The following is a 13,402-nucleotide window of genomic DNA, read 5'->3' as shown; positions in this document are numbered from 1 at the left end:
TGGCGGTGATGACAGGGACAACCCTGAAGGTCCGTGGGGCACAGAGCTGCCTCCGGTCTGGACCATTTTCTCCAGTTCTGTCAGATGGGAATGACATGAACATCTAACTTCTCCGAGCCAGTGTTTTGAGTTCTTTTTGAGTGTCCTTGTCGAGGCCCTGGAGGAAGACAGAGGCCAGTCTTGGCGCCTGGTACCGGGAGGCCCGGAGTTGGAGGAGCCTTCACACTCTTGTGCCTTCCCTGTGCTGCAGGGCCCAGAGCTCCTGGGGACTCAGGGTCATAGCTCCAGAAGTGAGCCAGGCCTGGAGTGGTGGTGACAGGTGGGCACTGTAAGGGGGGCAGACCGTGGGGCCCTGGTGTGGGCCTCTCCTCTTCTCTGGGTCCCTCCTCAGTAGTGCACGCAGTACAGCTGGATGGTGCCGCTGATCCGCAGTTCCCGCAGCCGCTCCAGGGCCTGCTGCTTCAGGCTGGTGGCCCCCAGGCCCTGCCCATTGAGTGCCAGCTTCAGCTCTCCTTCCTGGCACAGGAGCAGAACCTGGCAACGGACGGCGTGAAGCCTGTAGGCTTCCTGATGGACCCTCCGCCCCTGCCCAATGCCCTACCCAGGGAGCCCTATTCCCTTCACACTGGGCCGGTGGAGCACCCAGTTCTGCAACCGAACAGACTAGGGCCCAGCTGGTCACCAGCCCTTCCACGAGGATCTTCTCGGCTCTGGGCCTCAGTTTCACCATCTGTAACAGAGGCTGCTTCCTTGGAGGAGAGGTTCTCAACCCTGACTGGAATCTTTAGGGGGGCTTTCTGGTAACCCTGGTGCCAGGGCCCACACCCGATCGATTAAACCTGGGTTTCTGGGCATGGGACACCTGGCACCAGTGTAGAGGGTTGAGAACCCTGGTATGGAGGTTCTCCCTGGAACACTCTCCCCCCTTCAGTGTCCCAGATGGAAATGCTTGGCTCTGACCCACCTCGAAGAACCGCTGTGGGTAGAATAGAAAGGGGGCCAGGATCAGCTTCTTCCGTCCCCAGGGTGAGACCCAAGCCAGCGTTCTGTCTGCGAAGGAGGCCCTGAGTGTCACAGGAACACGAGCAGCCTCATCCAGGAGGCTCAGCGTGAAACTGTGGGAAGGGGCCGAAGAAGGGGCTCAGCTTCCGGAGCCCCCAGGCCATGGCGCCCCGACTCCTCCGGGCTGTGGCTGCTGGACTCCGAGGGGAGGGATGGAAGCTGGAAGATTGGGCAGATTCCCCCCCAGAAACCAGCTCTTGGACACCTGGCAGCTCAGAGTGGAAATAGCTGCTTGAGCCTCACACCTGAGACTGAATCCCCACATCGCCACTCACTGGCTACAGGATCATGGGGGAGCAAATGACCACCCCCGAGCCTCAGTTTCTCCTCTTCAAAATGGGCATAATTATGGTATTAGTGATAGCTAACATTTACTGAGCATATGTGCCCGGTGTTGTAAGTGTTTTGCAAACAGCACAGGGGTTAGAGTGAGGCTGTTCGGATTCAATCCTGGCTCTGCCACTTTCTAGTCCTGTGACCCTGGGCAAGTCAATGTCTCCGTGCCTCAGTTTCCTCATCTGTAATGTGGGAATAACAGTGCTGCATCTGCCTGTGGGGTTGTGATGAGAATTAAATGAGTTTACACATTTAACTCAAAATGCTTAGAAAAGCAGCCACTGTACAATAGCACTCAAATCATACCTATTGTTTAAAAAATACTACTATAAAATAATTTTAAAAATACTATAGCCCTAGCTGGTTTTGCTCAGTGGTTAGAGCATCGGCCCGTGGACCAAAGGGTCATGGGTTAGATTCCTGGTCAAGGGCACACACCTTGGTTGCAGGCTTGATCCCTGGCCCAGTTAGGGTGCATGTGGGAGGCAACCAATCGATGTGTCTCTCTCACATCGATGTTTCTCCCTCTCTTTCTTCCTCCCACTCTCTCTAAAAAGTCAACGGAAAAAAATATCCTCCAGTGAGGATTAACAACAACAAAAATACTATAAAATACTTCTCAGGGCCATTGAGAGGAACAAAGGCTATGATGTTTGTGAAGTTTAGCAAGTACCTGGCATGCAGTAGGTGTCTTATAGTACCTAGCATGCAGTAGGTGCATCATTAGCTTTTCTGGACTCCTCACAGAAATCCTGTGCCTGAGGCCCATCAGCTCATTTAAGGGAGGGGACAAGAAATTAAAGGACTCCGTTACTCGTAAAAGCTGTGGGGCTTCAGGTTGAGATGTGAACCAGGATTCAGGACTCCAGGCAAGGGGGCCTTTCTGCTGCCTGGCAGCCTCCTCTCAGGCAGGGCAGCCAGATTCTGTGTCATGTCTGGGGGCTTCCAGAGCCACTTCTTTGAAACAACAGCCCTGAAGCTGCTGACTGTGCCCTTGACCAGGAATCGAACCCGTGACCCTTTGGTGTGCGGAACAACACTCTAACCACTGCACTGCCCGGCCAAGGCAGAGGGGAAGGTGCTCCTTATCACCAGGAACCATTTTGTTTTCCCCATAGGGCTGGGATTTTGTTTCTCCTTGTTTTTTTCTGATGGGGAAACTCAGGACTCCTGACTCAGAGAGGAGCAGTGACTTGCACAAGACCACACAGTTTATAAGAGGGAAAATCAGAAATCCAGCCCAGTTGGGCCTGGCTTTGGAGGTGCATGCTATCCAGGGTTGTGCTTGCCACAGAATTCAGGATCATGCAGGGCAGGGGTTTAGTGAGGTCAGTGACTTCAAACTCAGAAACAGAACAGGGGAGAAAGAGCTGGGAACAGAGCACGCCCCTGACTCCCGGCTCCCTGCCCCTTCACCCCTTCACCCCTTCACCAAGAGAAATCTGATACCACCCAGGTGTGGAACACTGGCTGCTGGCACACTTATGCGCATTTACACCACCTCTGAGGGCAGCGCTATCATTATCCCTTATAGACAAAGAAACTGAGGCACAGAAAGGAAAAGCAATGCCTGCAAGTTGCACAGGTAGTAAGTGTCCTCAGCAAGTCAAACTCAGGCAGGCAGTATGGCCCAGAAGTCAGGAAATCCAATGCAATTCCAGAAAAGGAAAAAAGGAAGGAGGGAGGGAGGGAGGAAAATAAAAAGAAACAAAGAAAGAAAGAGAAGACCCTTTTTTAATTGCCTTTGAACCTGCAGGTTTGGCGAATGGAGCGGGAGCGCCCCCTGGGGGATAAGTCAGGCAGCATCTACTTGATTACCGAGTCCCTGCAAGTCCTCACTTCCCGCGCCAGGCCTCCCTGGGGCCGCCTAGCTGCATTTCCTAAACCATGCACTATGTCACCGTTGGTCGCATCCTCTCTCTGATCCTCTGCTGGAGCCTCTCAAGGGCCCTTCCTGAGGCTCCAGGGAGGACCTGCGATGAGAGGCTGTTGGCCTCACCACATTTACAGGCAGGGAAGATACTCCCAGAGCTGGGGCTGCGGGGGCCATGAAGGCAGCCTGAGCCCTGGTCCCAGTCCCAGCCTGCCTTTTGCAAGTTCCGCAACCCTGAACAGCTTACTTCTCCTCTGCTCCTCTGTCTGCTTACCTGCGAAATGGGGATTAAATGGGGGCTTTGGAGACTAGAGAGGCAATGTGTATAAAGCTCATGCCTGGCTCGGGGACGCTTCTCCCTCCCTTCATCTGCATACTTACTCCTTTGGCTCTGGCAGGACCAGCCCTCGCAGCACGATGACCTGTCCTGGCCAGAGACCCCGGGGAAGGGGACGTGAGCAGGGTACCTCCTGAAGGAACAGGGGAGATAACTGAGAAGGGGACTCACAGAGATGCTCAGTGAGGACTGCCGCCCCCCAGGAGCAGCTTTGAGGGCCACCCTCAGGGGCTGGGGGCCCTGAGCAGGTAAGTCTCTGCTTCTGGGCCTGCAGCCAGAAGGGGACTCAGCTCTGCTCATTTATTAGACACCTACTGCAAGCCTGGCCTCCTGCACTCTGCTCCCCCTGGCCTTTCGAGGCTGAGCTTGGTGTCCCTCTGTGCTGTGAGCACCACGTATGCCCCTATCCTGCACCGGAACTGTAATGGGCTATTCATTGGTCTGCCTCCCCACCAGCCCGTAAGCAGCTAGAGGCCTGGGGACTGGCTTGTCCCTCTCTCCTAGAGCCTGGCACTGAGCCTGGCACCAAAGATATCAAATAATTGTGTGCAGAATAGATGTAGACAAGGTCAAATGGAGCTGCAGCTTCGGCCTGAAGGGGCCACCGGCCCACAGCCTGCACTTTTCTATGAAGGGAGGGAAAACCCTGATGCCAAGGGTTTTCCAGGTGGGGGTGCCCTCCTACCCCTGGCGAGGCAGGTGGGGGGCTCTGCCTCCACCAGAATGGGGAGGGAGCTGACTCACCAGTCTGGGGCTCTCCAGCAGGAAAGGCTGTCAAGGAAAGAAGAGGGGATGCAGAGGTCATGCACGTTTGCTCAGTGAAAGGGAAGCTCTTGATGTTATTATTAACAATTGGGGATCTTTGGGGTTTGTCTCTCAGAGACAATACAGGTGGATGATTGGCGCCCCAGTGGGATCCTCCTGAATTCAGACAGACACCAGCTCTGGAAAACTGGATGGAGGAAGAACTGGGTGGAGGGCCTGTCACTCACTCACCACGTCGCCCTGGGCAAGTACCTGAGCCTCATGTCCCCCTCTGCCCCGCAGGCCAGCCCAGCTACCTCGTGGGCTTACTCTGGGAATTGAAAGCTCCAATCTAAAGGGATCTTCTGATATAAATACCTGGCCCTGCCCCTTCAGGGGAAATCCCTGCCCACCCCCACCTCACCCCCACCCCCGCCCACCATTCATCTTCCCAAGCTGGCCCTGGAGATGAGCTGGGAGAGGCAAATTCAGGTTCTCCAGGGACCAAGGCAGAGCTAGCCGTATCCATGGCAACGGTGCAAGGGAAGGGGCAGCTGGGCCTGTGCAAGGGGAGCAGCAGCCTGGCGGGCGAGGGGCAGGTCACGGTGGGGGGGGGGAGAACCGGGGGCTCAGCTTGTGTGTCTGGCAAGGGCCCACCTTGCTCCCAAGAGACTCACATAGCCAACTGGATACTCGCTGCCGCCCTCTGAAAATGGCTGTTCGGAAAGAGAAAAGGCAACAACGGGATTCAGGGTCACTGCAAGTCCCAGGGGCCATTCCCCTGGCCCGGCCGGCCTGCTGGCCCAGGCACTGGCACAGGCCCCTTGGGCCTTCAGAGCTCCTCGTTCTCATGGCCTCCTCGCGGCTCTCAGAGCTGGCCCTGTGAACATGCAGATTCCTAGGCCCTGTCTCAGGCACATGGAATCAGACTCTGGTGGCCGCCCAGATATCTGCATTTTTAATAAGCTCCTCGGGTGGGAGTGACAGCCAGCTGCTATGTCTGGGCCCCACAGCGCCAAGTCTCTAAGTGACTCACCTCCTGGCCATTGCTCCTCCGCACTGACCAACCCCACACCCAGGACAGACTTCTGTCCAGGGTTCTCTGGCCCCTTCGCTAGTCAGCTTCTCTTCCCTCACCCCACTCATGTCTGACACCTCGATGGAACTTGGCCATAACTTCAGTGACAGGGCTTGTCTGGGGCAGGAGGGGGTCCCGGGCCTGTCCAGGGGTCAGAGGAAGTCAGAGGCCAGTGCCACCCAGGCCTTGGCCCCATGGAAACTTACGTTGATGTTCAGGAATCCAACAGCCTTGACCAGGATGTCACCAAATATGCCCAGGGTGTCCACACGAGACAGCGGGAGGCGGTAGCGGTAGCGGAGGAAGTGTTTTCCGTTCACACTCACCTGGAGACGCAGGGGCTGCCTCAGCGCAGCTCGTGGTCGCTGAGCTCCTGCCAGGCACCTGTGAGCACTCCTGCCTGGAAATGTCCCCATTCGCCTCCATCCCAACTCTATGGAGCAGGTACATTTTGCAGACGGGTGCCCGAGGCCTGGAGAACCCATGTGCCCTTCCTGAGGTGGCAGAGCTGGCAGATGGCAGAACTGGCCTTGGACCCAAGGCACCTTCCAACGCCCCCCTCTGGCCCTGACACAGCGCTTCCCCATGTGGTCCCTCTCTGCAGACCTGCCAGAAGCCGGCCATCACCACAACCGGTCCATGGGGGAGGAAACCGAGGCCCAGGAGGCTGTGTGGATCCCTCTCCCATGGCCTCTCCCTCCACTGCCAACCCCCCCCCTTGTCCTTCTGGCAGGAGGTCCCATCAGCAGGGAAAGCCTTGGGGTCACGTCCTCTCTCCCTGCCCCCTGCCCCTGCCCCCTCAGCTGTGGGGTGGGGAAAACGAAGCACCTTCCTCATGGGCTGTTCGGAGGATTCCATGAGCTGAAATTTAGGGGCTTAGAACAGTGCCGGGCACATAGCGGGCACTCTAGACATACTGTGACCGCGGTGGTGGCACCCTCCCCAGGGCCAGGCGCCAGAGAGCTGTCTTGCTGCCAGGTATATCAGGCCTCTCGGGCCCAGGGCGACGTGGAACTGGGCTTGGCAGCTCCTCAGTCCTCTCTGCACTTGACCCCTCCCCCATTCCCTTTCACACAGTGACATGGGGACTCAACAGAAGGAAGGAGGGGCGGAAGGACCAAGTTCTAGAGGCCCGGATAGCCATTCGCTCACCTTCATCTCCTCATTTCCAAAGAGAAAGAGGGTGAGGAAGCTGGCTCCCCTCTGCAGGGCCAGGCGGGGCCACCGGGCCTCGGCCTGCCAGCGCCCCTGGTGCAGGGTGTTGCAGATGACGTGGGGCTGGGTGGTGTGGAAGCGCGGGTTGAAGTGGATGGCGATGTCTGGCCGGGGGTGCAGGCTGCAGCCGCACTGGAAGTCCACCTGGAACCTGGGGGAGGGGAGGCTCTGAAGGGCACCTCTGTCAGAGGCCCCCAGAGGCCCCGCAGGCAGAGGGGAGCCCCCAGCTGGAGCCGCTGGGGCTGAGCCCAGCACCCCCGGAGCATTGCCCTCACCTGCGCGCGTGGAGCGGGACCACTCCCTGCAGCATGACCATCTTCCCTGCGCGTAAGCCACCAAAAATTGTTGTGACATAAGGAACCACCTGGACAAGGGGAGAAACCCATCCTTACATGGCTGGAGGAAAGGCCAAGGGACCCCTATGTCAGAGGGGTGGGGAGGGAAGGAGAGCAAGAAAACTCGATTCTCCCGCCCCAAACAGAAAATGTCCTGTGGGGAAAATTCGTTTTCTCTGAAATGTGGTCTTCTACCTATTCCCCTTTCTTGGACCCTCACATGTCAAAGCCACATTGCCCTGGGGAAGCCAAATTCAGTTCTGCCACCTGCTGGAGCCCAGCCCAGCCCCTCTCCCCAGCTCCTAGGGCACAGTAGTGTCCCCAGTGAGGCTCGCTGCCCCCTGGATGCCACCCTGGCTTCCAGAAGCCTGTTTTCGAGGCTTCCTGAGGACTGGTGACTGGCCAGGGCCTGGGAACTGGGATACAGAAGGATGGACAAGTTGGGACCTGAGCGCGGACCCTGATGTGGAAGCTTGGAGAGATACTGACAATGGCCTAGAAGCTGCCTGGCATTCTTAAAACACAACGCACACTTTTACAGCTCGCTGCCTTCCCTGGGGCTGTTTCCTCCGCTATCCCTACACCCTGGGAAATCCAACTTGACTTTCGAGGCTCCTGACACCTTCTCCAACACCCACCAACAAAGTCTCAAGCACCATACCCCTTGGTGCCTGAATTGTTTCTCCCCTCCCCTTGCTCCAGAACACTTTGCTGGTCTGGCTGGCTTGGCCCTTGGCCGGCTGCCTTGCAGGGTGACACGTGGCTGGCTGTCTACACTGGGAGGCACAGCCCCTAAGAGCTGAAGCCCCACCCCGCCCTTCTATAGGCTCAGTGCCCAGCCTGGCACAGTGTGGGTTCTGAACAGGTGTTTGCAGAACAAACGTGAAGGTGCAGCAGGTAAACACTGGGCAGTGTCACTGGACCAGCCTTTACGTGGTCTTCTCCCACCCCCAGCAGACTTCAGAAGCCCAAGTCACCCAGAAAGAGCTGAGACCCCACAGCTCTGCCTTCCAGATGGGAGCTTCCAGCCTGAAAAGCAGGGAGGGGCTGTAACCTGGGCAGCCCCTTTACCCCCTTACTCAGGCACCGGGAGGTGTGGGAGATTCGGACAGCCAGAGCACCTGCAGCCCCCTGGGCTCAGCTCCTCAGGCCCTCACTTCCCAGGCTCCGGGCCTGGCCTGTAAGGAGCTGAGCTGCTGCAGCTCTGGTGAGAGAGGGCCAAGTAAAGAGAAAGCGATAATTAATGCTCCTCAGAGGGAGGGTGGAGTCCGCTGGGAGCTTAGCTTCTGTAAAGCATGGCCAGGTTTCAGCAAATTTGCATGGATACTGAGCAGGAGTAGAAAGCGAGGAAGCCCCCACCCCATCCCTGAATCGAAGGTTCCCACCTGACTCCCTGCTAGGTGCTCGGTGTCCCCCCAACAGACTACCCACTTCCCCCAGTCCCTCCTATTGTAGGGGCACAGCACTGTCTCCAGGCTCTACTACTTTTAAAATGCAAGGACCCTGTGAGCTCAGCAGACATTCACACCCAAGTGAGAATTAGCTGGTCAGCACTTTGCTAAACTCAGGAGGACCTTTTCAGAGCTCGGGGGCAGATACTGTGGAAGCCAGGCCCAAGACAGGGTCTTTCCATCCCACCATCTGGGAGCCTGGCCCCAGCTGGAACGGAGATGCCCTGAGCCCTGGGAGGTTCCAAATCTGAGTGGCTGCTCACCGGGTGGAAGACTGGTGGCTGCAGGATGAAGGTGTCTGGAAGAGGGTCCAGTTTTTCTCCTGGTGACATGGGGGTGGGGCGCCTCCAACTCCAGCTGCTGATCCTGATTCCAGGAGCCCTGCTCACACTGGTGACTCACCTTTCCCAGCTGGGATCCTAAGTGCCTGGGGCAGCTTTTGCAGCTGTTAATACTAATGCTGCTTGGAGCCGGCCTGGGGGGGGGGGGGGCAGCAGTCCACCCCTGGTGCCACACTCCAGCTCTAGTCCCACCGCCTGGACTGGGGCTATTAGCAGAAATCCGTGTCCAAGGGTAGGAAACTTGCACTAACTAACCAACCAACTAACTGCCCCTCTGGGTCTGAAGCACAGGGCCAGCTGTCACAGAGAGGGGTGCAGAGGCTGGCTCCTTGGGGCCAGGGAAGGTCTGTGGTTTCCAGGGCTGCCTGCCCTCTGAGGCCTCCCTGGTCAGAGGCAGGGGTGGTGGCCCCGCCCCCAGCTTCCTGGACACCTTTGACTGGCTTCCAGTTCCCTCCTCCCCTCCTGCCCCCCCCCCCGCAAAAAGTTTTCATCTCTCCCTCATTTCTTTTCCCTTTTCCCCACTCTTTTCAATTTTGTAAGTTGTGAAGTTCCCTGGGGCTCTGTTTCAGCATCAGCTGGAAATGCCAGGGCCCAGCTGTTGCCCCAGGAAAGTGGGGTGGGGGCAGGTGAGAAAAGGGCAGGAGGAGGAGAGCCCCTTTAGGCTCAGGAAACGCAGCGTGGTACAGTGAGGGACACACAGCTGCACCCAAGGAGAGCTGGGCTCCTGCTCAGCTGCTCTAATGTGCTGAGTGCCCTGGGACACGTCACTTCTCCTCTCTGGGACTCCCTTTATTCATCTGTATATAGACAGGGTGGCCACAGCAGCGGGTGTTTCCAAGGGAGGCCTGTATCTGGGGGTGGGCCCAGATATCTGCATTTTTATCAAGCTCCTCCATGATCCTTTAGAATTTAGATAGAGGTGGTCCCGTTATGGTTTAAATTCCAGCAAGGCTTTCCCTTTAAAAAGCAGCACAACCGTTCAACTTTATCCTGAGTTGGGAGGTCCCGGGATCTGACCAGTGTCAGACTTGGCAGCAGGGAACTCATGGCAGGACCAGGCTGGGCAAAGGCTCAAGTGCAGGGGGTGCTGGGGAAGGGAAAGGGCTGCTTAGGAGAGGGGAGCTCATGGGTGTTGTGGGGGGGGAGGCTTCTTAGCTGCTACTCAAGGGCAGCCTCGGCACCACCTAAAAGCTTGTTAGAAATGCAAATGTTGGGTCCCCAACCCCAGACCTACTGAGGAGGGATCTCCAGGGTGAGGCCCAGGAATCTGCATTTAACACACTGTCCAGGTAATTCTGATGCACGTTAATGTTTGAGAAGCACTGGCTTACGTCCTTACTGGCAGGGCTGGGGGTACGGAGTCAAGAAGCTTGTTCAGATCTTTCTGGGCAGGTGGAGCTGGGCTGCTGAAGGTGCTTTGTGTGGGGAAATTTGATCAGAGGTGTGATCAGAGGTAGAAAAATCTATATACAGAGCAGGGTGGTGGTGGTGGGAACTAAAGGTGGAAAAACCAGCTGGGCAGGGACCTGGAGCCCCACCAGGGAGTCAGATCTGGGACCTGTTCCCAGCCTCCCAACCCCAACCTTGTGGCCTGAGGCAAATGCACCACCTTCCTCCTTCCCATCCCAGCCTCAGTGCCTGTCTGCGAATCAAAACAGGAGGACGTGTTAGTTTATGGGACTCTTATAGGCTGGGTGGCTTAAACAAGAGAAATTTCTCACAGTTCTGGAGGCTGAAAGCCCCAAATCAAGGTGTCAGCAGGATATTTTTTTGCTGAGGCCTCTCTCCTTGGATTGTAGATGGCTGCCCCTTGGTCTGTGTGTTCATGTCCTAACCTCTTCTTATAAGGAGACCAGTCACATTGGACTAGGGCCCACCCATAGGACCTCATCTCCCATTCAAAGTCCTTATCTCCAAATACAGTCACATTCTAGGTCCTGGGGATTAGGACTTCAAGCTGGGGTTCTGAAGGGGATACAATCAGGCTCGTCCCAGAGGAGTAGCTATAACTGTCCTCCTTCTGAAACCCAAGGCTAGTGCCACTGTCAGGCGTGGGGCTGGTGACAGCCTGCGGGGGGGGGGGGGCAGCCAAAGGAAGAGAGATGGCACCTTTCATTTCTCTTTTCAGGTGGCTCTGGCTTTTGTCAGCTTGGAGGGACTTGGAGGGGTTTAAAGCACCTCCAGAGGCTGGTGAATAGAAGGGGTTCCAGAAGGAGACGGCCTTAATGTCTGCTGGTCCGTCGGGCTGGGGGAGGGCAAATCCTTCCTGAGCCAGAGTGAGGGGGAGCTTGCTGGAGAGGTCCAGGAGGGGCGAGTGCGTGGGGCCGGGAGGCATCTCAGCTGCTACTCAAGGGCAGCATCAGCATCACCTAAAAGCTTGTTAGAAATGCAAATGTTGGGCTCACACCTGCCAGAACGGCTGTCCTCAATAAATCAACCAAAGGCAAGTGCTGCTGAGGGTGTGGAGAAAAGGGAACCCTAATGTGCTGCTGGTGGGAATGCAGGCTGGTGCAGCAACTACGGAAAACAGTGTGGAGTTTCCTCAGAATATTAAAAATGGAGCTGCCGTTTGACCCAGTGATCCCACTTCTGGGAATATATCCTAAGAAGCCAGAAACACCGAGCAGAAAGAATTTATTCACCCCTATGTTCATAGCAGCGCAATTTACAATAGCTAGATCTGGAACAGCCCAAGTGCCATCAGTAGATGAGGGGATAAAACAGCTGTGGGACATTCACACCATGGAAGACGACGCAGCTGTAAAGAAGAAAGAAATCTGACCCTTTGCCACAGCACGGAGGGAGCTGGAGAGTATTATGCTAAGTGAAATAAGCCAGGCAGAGAAAGACAAGTATCACATGATCTCACTTATACGTGGAATCTAATGAACAAAAATTGATGAACAAAATAGACCCAGAGACATTGAAGCATAGAACAGACTGACATATATCAGAGAGAAAGGGGTGGGGTGGGAAGAGATTAACCAAAGAACTTATATGCATATAGGCATAGCCCATGGACAGAAATAGTGCAGTGAAGGCCTGGGGAGGGGTTAGGAGGGGGGCAGAGGGGTCAATGGGGAACAAAAAGGTCCCATCTGTAATACTTTCAACAAAAAAGATAACTTTTTTTTTTAAAAGAAATGCAAATGTTGGGGCCCCAACCCCAGACCTACTGAGGAAGGATCTCTGGGGGTGGGGCCCAGGAATCTGCAAACAGTTGAAGACTGCAAGCACTCAGGGCGATGTGAGCCCTGATTGGCTATTTGACGGCACATGGAACTTCTAAAATGTTTTCAAATGTGCAAACAGTATTGTGGTCATTTTTAGTTTTGAAAGATTCCTTTTCTCTTAGAGATGTGTATGAAGTATTTACAGGTGGAATGATCTGGAATCTGGCCTGTGCTTCAAACTGCCCGGGTGCGGAGGAAGTGGGGGAGGATGCCGATGAAACAGGACGGGCCCTGCCCTGGAAATTGGAGAAGCTGGTGAAAGGTACACGGGGATCCATTATCCTGCTTCCTCTATTTTTATTTGTATGTGAAAATGTCAATAATAACAAGTAAAGAGCAACAACCAACGAAATAAAAACCCCCACCCCCAAAGCGCGCCTCGAGCGGCCTGCAGTTTTTGATCCCGTGCCCCATTGCTCTGGGAGAGATGCATGGCTTTGTGGCCTGGAGGGGGCACAGTCTGCTCCTCTGGGCACCCCCCTGCAGTACCCAGGAGTGGAAGGGGGCTGGGGCAGGGAGGAGCAGGGCTGACAGGCCCTGGGCCAGCCCGGGGCCACCATGGACTCCTTCTAGCTAGTGTGGTTCTAGCCCTAGTGGGGGCCTTTGCTACCGTGGTCTTGGTAGAGACTGTGCGCAGCACTCTGCCACTGAGGACTTTTCAGAGAGGCCCCTGGGCCCCCCTTTGGGTCCTCCCCCAGGCCTCTGGCCCAGCCAGGCAGCCTGAGCTCCCTCTCCTCTTCCCAGCTCCTCAGCTTCTTCCCAAGATACTCCAGAAACCTCTGAGGTCTCCTCTGAGCACGACAGCCAGGAGTTGACAGACGTTCCCTCCAGGACCTTCAAGGGCTAGAATTTAGGAAAAAGAAAGGTGACCTCAGAGGGAAGATTTGTGATGCAGAAAGGAAATAAGCAAAGGTGGTGACAAACATACAGGCAATCTAAACAAATGCCTGTATAATATAATAATGGTAATAATAATAATGTGAATTCTGAGTTCTAGAAAAGGGCAGAACTAAAAGAGCACGGGAGGGGAAGGTGGGAGTCAAAGTGTTCTAAGGTCCTCGAATTGTTTGAGAGGGTGTCTCGGATATTGCTGTTAGACTTTAAGCAAGCATGTTAAAATGTCAAGGGCAATAAATAAAAGAATAGAATGTAAACTTCTAAGTAGAGGGGAACATGTAATATACCTAAAATCAGATCTTTATGAAGATTATAAAACTTCATTGAAAGACATTAAAGAAGACCTAACAGACAGAGAAATACAGTATGTAATGGATTGGAAGGCTCAGTTTTGTAAAGATGTCAAAATTGCCAAGTTGGTTTATGGATTCAGTGTAATTTCAATCAAGATGTCAACAGAGTATTTTAAGCAACCGCAAGAGCTAATTCTGAAAGTTATG

General features: G+C 55.2%; 1 protein-coding gene across 1 annotated transcript; it reads right to left on the bottom strand.

The window, feature by feature from the left end:
- Window positions 1-387: 387 nt before the first annotated feature.
- LGALS12 (galectin 12) lies at window positions 388-8,763 on the bottom strand. The gene is made up of 9 exons (XM_016216355.2): window positions 8,695-8,763; window positions 6,921-7,009; window positions 6,583-6,796; window positions 5,637-5,756; window positions 5,030-5,068; window positions 4,353-4,379; window positions 3,653-3,741; window positions 965-1,115; window positions 388-534 (listed from the first exon to the last, which is right to left on the bottom strand). Exons 1-9 carry the CDS (start codon window positions 8,761-8,763, stop codon window positions 388-390), a joined length of 945 nt encoding a protein of 314 aa, XP_016071841.1.
- Window positions 8,764-13,402: the final 4,639 nt, after the last annotated feature.

The sequence above is a fragment of the Miniopterus natalensis genome, chromosome 11, assembly GCF_054644295.1.
Source record: "Miniopterus natalensis isolate mMinNat1 chromosome 11, mMinNat1.hap1, whole genome shotgun sequence".
NCBI lineage: Eukaryota > Metazoa > Chordata > Mammalia > Chiroptera > Miniopteridae > Miniopterus > Miniopterus natalensis.
This window is presented reverse-complemented; position numbering and strand designations above follow the sequence as displayed.